Here is a 10,090-nt window from a genome sequence, read left to right as displayed (position 1 = left end):
TTATTTAAGTAATATTTTAACAAAATGTCAAGTTTTGAGAAAAGGATTTTAATTTATTAGAAATCATCAATATTCAAAGAAAAAAAAATCACAAATGTTAAAAAATGTAAAACTTGAAGAATAAAATGTTCTGAATTCAGTAATTTATTCAACTTTTGCATTCTGACTTTTTTCTCAACATATACTTGAAATATTGAGACTGTATCTCTGAGCTGATTTGTTTTATTCTGAAGAGCCGACAGTTTAAACTTCCTGTTTACAATTCTGATGCTTCAGATTGGACGTCACAACACACGGTCACATGACTCGTTCATCCTGTCTTTTCAGGGTTGATGGTGATTGGTTCCTGCTGGCTGAGGGTCTGACTGACATCATCATCATCATCATCATCATCATCATTATCATCATCATCAGACCAGAACCAGTAGGAACCAGTTCAGATCCAGAATGTTCAGGTACACTCCACCATGGCAGGTCCTCTGTCACAGCTTGGACCATGACAAGGTGAGACCTCACAGACAGACGGACGGGCGGGCGGGCAGACAGACGAGTGAAGTTTAATTTCTGTCCCCTGTCAGAGATTAAAGGAAATTTAGCAATAAAAATAATAAATAAATGAATTAGTATTAAATATTAAAGTCCACCTTGAATTTGTAATTTTTAACGTCACACTTTCATTATTTAATAAAGTTTTCTCTGGTTTTATCTTCTGTTACCATGAGTCAGCAGTAAATACAGGAGTGATACTGCAGTGGAAAGTAATCCATTACAAGCAAAAGCAGTCAACTCCTACACTCTGTAAGGACACTCCTTCACTCTGCAAGTACACTCCTACACTCTGTAAGGACACTCCTTCACATTGCAAGTACACTCCTATACTATGTAAGGACACTCCCACACGCGGTAAGGACACTCCTACACCCTGTAACGGCACTCCCACACCCCGTAAGGACACTCCCTCACTCTGTAAAGACCCTCCTAAACTCTGTAACGACACTCCCACACCCCGTACGGACACTCCCTCACCCTGTAAGGATACTCCCTCACTCTGTAACGACACTCCCACACTCTGTAAGGACACTCCCATACTCTGTTACGACACTCCCACACTCTGTAAGGACACTCCTACACTCTGTAAGGACACTCCCACACTCTGTAACGACACTCCCACAGTCTGTAACGGCACTCCTACACTCTGTAACGACACTCCCACACCCCGTAAGGACAATCCCTCACCCTGTAACGACACTCCTACACTCTGTAGCGACACTCCTACACTCTGTAAGGACACTCCCACACCACGTAAGGACACTCCCTCACCCTGTAACGACACTCCTACACTCTGTAGCGACACTCCTACACTCTGTAAGGACACTCCTACACTATGTAAGGACACTCCCACACTATGTAACGGCACTCCTACACTCTGTAACGACACTCCCACACTCTGTAACGACACTCCCACAGTCTGTAACGACACTCCTACACTCTGTAACGACACTCCCACACTCTGTAACGACACTCCCACAGTCTGTAACGACACTCCTACAGTCTGTAACGACATTCCCACACTCTGTAACGACACTCCCACACCCCGTAAGGACACTCCCTCACCCTGTAAGGACACTCCTACACTCTGTAACGACACTCCCACACTGTAACGACACTCCTACACTATGTAACGACACTCCCACACATAGGTTAAAAGCCCGCAGCTCCTCCAGTTAGTTAGAAGTGAAGAAGCCTCTTGGATGAGAGGTGGAACATTTTCGATAAACTGAAAGTCCAGTTGACTACGATACAGAACTTAGAATAATTATGCTGTAATATAATTATAATACTTCTATGATACTTGTACAGACAGATATACAGTCAGCATGGTGTTTGTTTTTACTGATATATACGAGATATATATATATTGAATTTGTGTGAGAGGTTCATTTGATCGTTTGTGTTCATGTCCATGTTTTAATAAAGTTTATTTAAAGGGCCACTCGATGTTTAAAGTCAGTTAAAGTTCAAAGGTCAAAGTTTATTATGTCAGGGAGCGTCCTCACAAGTATACAAGTACTGCGTGTCAGTGTGTGTGTGTCTCTGTGTGTGTGTGTGGGCGGAGTCTCTGATTGGCCGATAGAAGCTGAACTTTGTCTCTCAGTTAGTTATTCTTCAGTCTGAGTTTCTGCTGACAGGAAACTGAGCTCAGGTAAGAAAAACTGCTTTGAATCAATTAAAACTATATTTCTGGAACAAAAACATATTTAATAACAACAACTTTGAAATCATCTCAACAACAAAAACCTGAAGAGAAGCAGCTGAGAGATAAAAGAGTTCACGTCTGCTCTCTGTTATCAGTACTTATCAGTATGTCATGATGATGTCACTGAGCTGCATTAATTAAACATGAAGAAAGAGTTGTTCATGTTTCAAACAGAAGCTTTAATAAAGTTTTATTTTGATCACTCAGACTGTGAGCGGCTGCAGCGCCTCCTACAGGCTGCACACGTCATTACAGTCCAGAGACAGTCTGACTGATGGAGGCGCTGCAGCACACATTGTTAATATTAATTAGTGTTCAGAGAGACTGTCTGTATGTCTCTGTCTCTGTCTGTCTCTGTCTCTATCTGTCTGTCTGTCTGTCTGTCTCTGTCTGTCTGTCTGTCTGTCAGTTATCAGCGGACAACAGCAGTCAGACTGAGGGCGGGGCTTATCTCTGACACACAGACACAGTGAACTGATGCTAAGATGCTAACGTAACACTAATTCCTCTGACGTCTCTGTTTGTCTGAATGGAGCCGTCTTCACTCTCACCTCATGACATCATACAAATGTTATTATGAATATATTATATATATAATAATATTATATTAAATAATATCAGTGTGGTAAAAAGTTCTCAACAGTCACACTTGAGTAGAAGTAAAGATATGGTGTTAGAATATTGCTATGGTAAAAGTAAAATTCACCCAGATGACTGACGATAAAATATTAAAATAATAATAATAATTAAAAAATATTCGACTTTGGCTCTGATGCAGCATGTAATCTGTAAAGTAACTATTAACTAAAGTTATTACATGTTGTGAAGTAAAAAGTACATTTGCCTCCCAAATGTAGTGGAGTGGAGTATAAAGTAGCAGAAAATGGAATTACTCAAGTAAAGTACAAGTACCTTACGATAGTACTGGAGTAAATGTAGTTAGTTACATTCCATCACTGCTGACGTGTCAGTCTGTGATGTCATCGTCTCCTCTTCCTCTTCTGTTTGATATCTTCGTCATGTTCAGTGACTCAATGTGATTCTTTGATAAAACTGAAGGAGAGAAGTCGACTTCAATTCCCAGAGTGTATTTCACCGACACGCAGCCAATCACTGAGCGCATGTTCTCTGTCGCTCTATAACTAAAGGTGTAGCTACTGAGTTCAGCTTTAGTAACCATGACAATGACCACTCTGATTGGCTGCTCCTCTTCCAACAGCAGCTGAGACGCTCATGGGTATTGTAGTATTTAGTAACAGAAACACATGATTAGTTAGAAACAAAGTGGAGTCCAGAAGATAAACGTGTGTGACGGTGACATCATCCAGGAGAGTTTGTGTTCAGTCACATTCAGAAGGAAACGACGATGTCACAACTGAACTATAAAACTTTATTCTGACCTTTGAACTCTGACCTCACTGTCAGCTTGGATTTTAACCTTTGACCTCGTTCAGACTCACGTCATTGTTGTTTTTATGATCAGATTCCAAAACGTCCTGATCAATATGAACTCTGGTGATCATTAAACTTTATAGATTCTCCTGATCAATATGTTATTCCATTTCATGCTTCCACTGCACCACATCTCAGAGGGAAATATTGTACTTCTAATTTCATTACATTTACTTGAAAGCTGAAAGCTTATATCGAAAGCAGTTTTGATTCACATTCATAATAAACAATAAAGAGGGAAATGTATCAAATATTTCCAACTGATTCAGAACTTCATTATTAAATCAACCAGTTCTGTCTGCTGCTGTAGGTCCAGCTGGTTTCTACACACTGAAACATTTAATATAATTTGTCCAACTTCAATCTGAAAGACTCCGAATCCCACAATGCTTTGCAGGACTGCCTCCAAAATACATTCAAGTCAAGAATTGATTTTCATGTCATGTTGAAGTTTTTAATATCATCCCTGAACCGACTCGTCTGCTGCACAGCAGAGCACAACCTGGTGCTGCTGTTTCCATAGCAACAGACCTGGTTTCTCTGCTGTCTCCATAGTAACTGTCCTCTCTGTCGTCTTCATAGTAACCATCCACTCTGTTGTCTCCATAGTAACTGTCCTCTCTGTTGTCACCACAGTAATGTCGTCTCCATAGTAACCGTCCTCTCTGTTGTCTCCATAGTAACCATCCTCTCTGTCGTCCATAGTAACTGTCCTCTCTGTTGTCACCACAGTAATGTTGTCTCCATAGTAACTGTTCTGTCTGTTCTTTCAGAGACTCTCTGCAGACAACTGTCAGGATGTTGTGACTCCTCAGAGTTTCCAGACATCGAGCTCTGTTCAGCGTCTTCCTCCATCAGAACCACCATCCTCTGCCGGTCCCACAACGACCCCTGCAGACATGGACAGCACCCCCAAGAGGTGGGTGCTGAAGCCTCTGTCGCCCCTGCTGCAGCCATCAGACCTGCGCACCATCGCCAGCCCCTTCAGGAGCGACAGCCTAGACGAGCAGTTCTTCAGCTCCGGCAGCATCTCTGTGGCTTGCAGTCAGTCCTCGGTGGTGGTGTCCTCGCAGCAGGGCGATCAGTCCAGGGACGTGGTGGTTCAGTCCCGGCAGGTCGCAGTGTCGCAGGACGGAGGAAGCACCAGTGATGAGTGGCTTCCCAGCAGCCCCAGTAACCCCAGCACTCCCAGCAGCAGCTCAGGCTCTCAGTGTGGCTTCTACTCCTTTGTGGAGGATCCGATGAGTCCTGAGGCCGAGCTGAACGAAGCCTGGATGGTCTCACCGCAGCGGCAGACTCAGTTGGCTACCCTGAAGGAGGAGAAAGGATTCAAACTACAGACCTACGCCAGCAGCAGGAAGCCAGAGAGTCTGTTCTCTGAGAGCAACGGAGACTCGCAGTACAATGTGGATCTGACCAATGGCATGAGAGTGGTCCAGGAGGAGGAGGCCAGCCACCTACGGAAGGAGATAATTCGCAGCCAAGCACCAAAGAAGAACCCAACATTCAGAGATGAGCTGAATGTGCTGGAGAATCTGGATCTGAGCAGAACCACAAAACAACTGATTGAAGGTTTCAGTGTGAGCTACAGTCCTGTGAGCTCCAGACCAGAACCTCTCCGCACTGCTGAACCTGCCAACATCGACAAGGAGCAGATCAACTTCAGTGCTGCCCGACAACAGTTCCTGAAGATGGAGCAAGACCAACAGACTGCTCTCCTCAACCCTCTGAGATCCTCAAAAACACAACTGAACACGTCTCTGCAGCCTGATCCTGATGTGTCCTCATTAAAGCAGGGGGAGACACACCACAGCATCCAGGTGAGTGAAGACACAACACCGTCTACACCAGCAGAAGAAGATGAGGCCTGCCCAGAGAGGAAGGTGACGGTGACTCAGGAGAGTCTCAGCCGGCAGAGCAGTGTGTTCGATGACCTGGACTCCGGCCTGGAGGAGCTGTGTGTGGAGGTGCGTGGTGGCTACACCAGTGATGAAGGGATGTTCAACAACAACACTCAAGAGAACAGGAGCAGCGAGTCCACCAGCGACTATGAAACCCCGATTGAGAGGGAGATCCGGTTAGTTCAGGAACGTGAGGAGAACCTGAGACGCACTAGAGGGCTGATGCACAGCGACAGCATAGGAGAGATGGTCGAGATCAAAACCAAACGTTTACAGTCACCGCTGACGCCGATCAGAATCAAAGAGAAGAACCGAGTGAGCTTCATCATCCAGAGAGAGATCCAGAAGGAGATCCAGAGGAAGGAGGAGCCTCAGCAGCAGGGAGGGGTCCTGAGACCATACAGTCTGGATCCTCAGGAGTTTGATCAACAACACGAAGACAAGAGGGCAGAAGACAGACCTCCGTCTGAGCCTGGAGACGCAGAAGTCTTCCCATCACCGTGCTGTCCTCATCGACACCCTGAAGAAACAGAGTCGTTCTTCAGCTACATGAGGTCATCTTCCGTCTCTTCGAGGGACTCAGAGGTCCAGGACACGAGAGGTTTCCTCAAAGACCGAATTACTTTTTCATCTTCACACTCCTTCTTTCCCTCCTCCCCTACACTGACTCAGCTTCGTGACTTGACCTCGACCACGCCTCGGTCCTGGAGGGAGAACCGGGAGTCTGCTGGCCTGCAGACCAGAGGACAAGGCGCCCCGGACTTCATAGAGAAGGAGATCGAGGAGGACCTGAGGCGGGAGCAGGAGCTGAAGCAGCTGAGGGCGTCCAGGGAAAAATCTGATGGACAGATCTTCTCTCCAGCTCCTCTGGTGGAACAGGCAACCAAGATGGCTGTCAGCCAGTTCTACCCACCTGAAAACACAGGTACGTGGTCATTATCGTGACTGGTACATGGCCCTTATTGTGGCTGGTACGTGGTCTTTTTTGTTACTGGTACGTACTCTTTATCATGACTGGTACATAGTCTTGATCGTGGCTGGTAGGTTGTCTTTATGGTGGCTGGTATGTGGTCTTGATCGTGGCTGGTACATGGTCTTGATCGTGGCGGGTACGTGGCCTTGATCGTGGCTGGTACATGGTCTTTATTGTTACTGGTACGTAATCATTTACATTTACATTTAGGGCATTTAGCAGACGCTTTTGTCCAAAGCGACTTACAATAAGTACATTTGTCACAAGAAAGAAACCACAACATATCTCTGTTGATAAAGTAGAAAGGATAGAAACAATATTCAAGCCCTCGTCAGAGCAAAGTAGTTGCTTATTCATCAAGGATACCTTCGATAAGTGCTATGATGTAAGTGCTGAAGGTAGGAACATACAAGTGCATATAAGTACTTTTTTTTCTTCTTTTTTTGTATTGGTGGGGGGGGGGGGGGGTTGGGGCTATGCAGGGTCGAGGTGAAGTCTGAACAAGTGAGTCTTGAGTCTTTTGCGAAAGATGGCGAGCGATTCTGCTGTCCTGACGTTGGTCGGAAATTCATTCCACCACTGGGGTGCCAGAACAGAGAAGAGTCGGGATTTCGCTGTGCGGTTTTTGGTTGCTCTCAGCGATGGCAGTACCAGCCGGCCGGCCGATGTAGTAGAGCGAAGTGCTCGTGATGGGGCGTGTGGTCTGATCAGTGTTTGGACGTAGACAGGTGCAGTTCGGTTGACTGCCTTGAAGGCCAGCACCATGGTCTTGAATCTGATGTGGTCCGCAACCGGAAGCCAGTGGAGGTCACGGAGTAGGGGGGTCACATGGGAGAATTTGGGTAGATTGAAAATGAGGCGTGCTGCAGCGTTCTGGATATGTTGCAAAGGTTTAGTTGCAGAGGCTGGGAGTCCAGCCAAGAGCGAGTTGCAGTAGTCGAGGCGGGAGATGACCAGCGATAGTCTTTATCATGACTAGTACATAGTCGTCATCGTGGCTGGTAGGTGGTCTTTATGGTGGCTGGTACGTGGTATTGATCGTGGCGGGTATGTGGTCTTGATCGTGGCTGGTAGGTGGTCCTGATCGTGGCTGGTAGGTGGTCCTGATCGTGGCTGGTAGGTGGTCTTTATGGTGGCTGGTACGTGGTCTTGATCGTGGCGGGTACGTGGTCTTGATCGTGGCTGGTACGTGGTCTTGATCGTGGCTGGTAGGTGGTCCTGATCGTGGCTGGTAGGTGGTCCTGATCGTGGCTGGTAGGTGGTCTTTATGGTGGCTGGTACGTGGTCTTGATCGTGGCGGGTACGTGGTCTTGATCGTGGCTGGTACGTGGTCTTGATCGTGGCTGGTACGTGGTCCTGATCGTGGCTGGTAGGTGGTCTTTATGGTGGCTGGTACGTGGTCTTGATCGTGGCGGGTACGTGGTCTTGATCGTGGCTGGTACGTGGTCTTTATGGTGGCTGGTACGTGGTCTTGATCGTGGCGGGTACGTGGTCTTGATCGTGGCGGGTACGTGGTCTTGATCGTGGCGGGTATGTGGTCTTGATCGTGGCTGGTAGGTGGTCCTGATCGTGGCTGGTAGGTGGTCCTGATCGTGGCTGGTAGGTGGTCTTTATGGTGGCTGGTACGTGGTCTTTATGGTGGCTGGTACGTGGTCTTGATCGTGGCTGGTAGGTGGTCAGATGCAGTTTTTAAATGAAGACTTGTAGAAGAACAGATGTTGAAAATATAAAGTGGTGTGAAATGAGCTCAGGTGCTGAAAATATTTCAGGTGTTTGAAGTACAGGGATTCCTTTTTCCTTTTTCAAGTTACATTTAGATGTGATGTAATAAACCACACCTACTTTCATCAATCATTACTAAACTTTTGAAAAATAGTCTGAGTTTAATGAAGTTGAGTCTGAATCAGCCTCAGATGGAGACACAAAGTTTCTGGCTTCATGAAGTCCAGTCTGCACCATGTGGTGACTCAGCCAATCAATAACACAGAAAGTCATAAAGCGAGCAGGTTTCAGAGACTCTGCAGTCAGACTTCGTGAACTTGTGAAGACCTCTATGGTTGATCTTTGAACTGCAGCTGAAGGAAACAATCAGTGTGTGATTTGAGACGTGATCCTCAGGTAAACAGGAAGTGAGTGAACGAACTGAGAGCTGATGAACTCTGGACATTTGTCACGTCAGACAATCAGTAACTTAGCGAGACGAAGAACAAAGTTCAGTTTGTGTCAGTCAGTAACCAGCTGACAGAACAACTCATCACTCATCTACAGCTGAAAACTGACCAATCACAGAGACAGAGGTCATCGCCTCAGACCTGCTGATGTCATACTGTCACAGATGATGTCACAAATTATGTCATTCATGTATTTTGTGTTGTTTCAGATAAGAGGAGCATTTCCTCTCCGTCTCCTCGTCCCTCCGTCCGTCTGCCCTCCCTCTCCTTCATCACTGCTCAGCCCTGGGTCTCCTCACCTCCTCCTCCTCCCTCCTCCTCCTCCTCCTCCACGTCCTTCTTTCGTCCTGTCTCCTCACCTCCTCCTCCCCCCTCCTCTCATCCTGTCTCCTCGCCTCCTCCTCCCCCCTCCTCTCATCCTGTCTCCTCACCTCCTCCTCCTTCCTCCTCCTCCTTCTCTCGTCCTGTCTCCTCACCTCCTGCTCCCTCCTCCTCCTCCTCTCGTCCTGTCCCCCCCTCCCCCCTCCCTCCCTTGTCCTCATCTCCAGCGATGGCAGTCCGGCCGGCCCCCCCTCTTCTCAGAGGCCTGACGGAGACTCTGCTGCAGGACTTTGAGGAGAGACGAGTCCAGCTGAAGCTGGAGGAGACCTCAGTGAGTCAGCAGCACTTCTTGTTTCTTATGTTGAAAGTTTCATCTTGTTAGAATACAGTTGGACTCTGCTGCTTCACAACAGCTGATTATAAATTAATTTAATGAAGCTTCTTCAGGCGTGTTTTGGAGGTGATGGTGGATTAGGGATCGGCTGTGATGGTAAAATGTAAATGCTGATCTGAGTTTCTCTCTTCAGTACGCAGGAATCCAGCTGGTGGACGACGTCAACAACGAGGTAACTACCTGACTTCATCATCATTAAACAGTCTGTTAACCAGTTTCTTAACCAGCCTGCCTCTTTGCCTCTTTGTCTCTTTGCCTCTCTGTCTCGTTGTCTGTCTCTTTGCCTCTTTACCTCTATGTCTCTTTGTCTCTGTCTCTTTGTCTCTCTGTCTCTTTGCCTCTTTACCTCTTTACCTCTTTGTCTCTTTGTCTCTCTGTCTCTTTGCCTCTCTGTCTCTTTGCCTCTTTGGCTCTCTGTCTCTTTGCCTCTCTGTCTCTTTGCCTCTCTGTCTCTTTGCCTCTTTGGCTCTCTGTCTCTTTGACTCTCTGTTTCTTTGCCTCTCTGTCTCTTTGTCTCTGTCTCTGTCTCTGTCTCTTTGACTCTCTGTCTCTTTGTCTCTTTGTCTCTCTGTCTCTTTGCCTCTCTGTTTCTTTGCCTCTCTGTCTCTTTGTCTCTGTCTC

At 46.7% G+C, this 10,090-nt stretch overlaps 1 protein-coding gene across 2 annotated transcripts in view; it reads left to right on the top strand.

The window, feature by feature from the left end:
- Positions 1-289: 289 nt before the first annotated feature.
- misp (mitotic spindle positioning) overlaps positions 290-10,090 on the top strand; it is a 10,318-nt gene continuing 517 nt past the window's right edge. The window contains exons 1-4 of one of the 2 annotated variants that reach the window (XM_084354468.1): positions 290-504; positions 4,483-6,535; positions 8,964-9,406; positions 9,603-9,641. In XM_084354468.1, the coding sequence (XP_084210594.1) occupies positions 448-504; positions 4,483-6,535; positions 8,964-9,406; positions 9,603-9,641 (2,592 nt within the window). In that variant the 5' untranslated portion in view covers positions 290-447. Of the gene's footprint in view, positions 505-2,175; positions 2,204-4,482; positions 6,536-8,963; positions 9,407-9,602; positions 9,642-10,090 lie in introns of those variants that run through there. The other variant, XM_084354469.1, reaches the window with a different exon arrangement.

This window comes from Pagrus pagrus (genome assembly GCF_965226575.1).
Source record: "Pagrus pagrus genome assembly, chromosome: 6".
In the NCBI taxonomy this organism is placed as follows: Eukaryota; Metazoa; Chordata; class Actinopteri; order Spariformes; family Sparidae; genus Pagrus; species Pagrus pagrus.
This window is presented reverse-complemented; position numbering and strand designations above follow the sequence as displayed.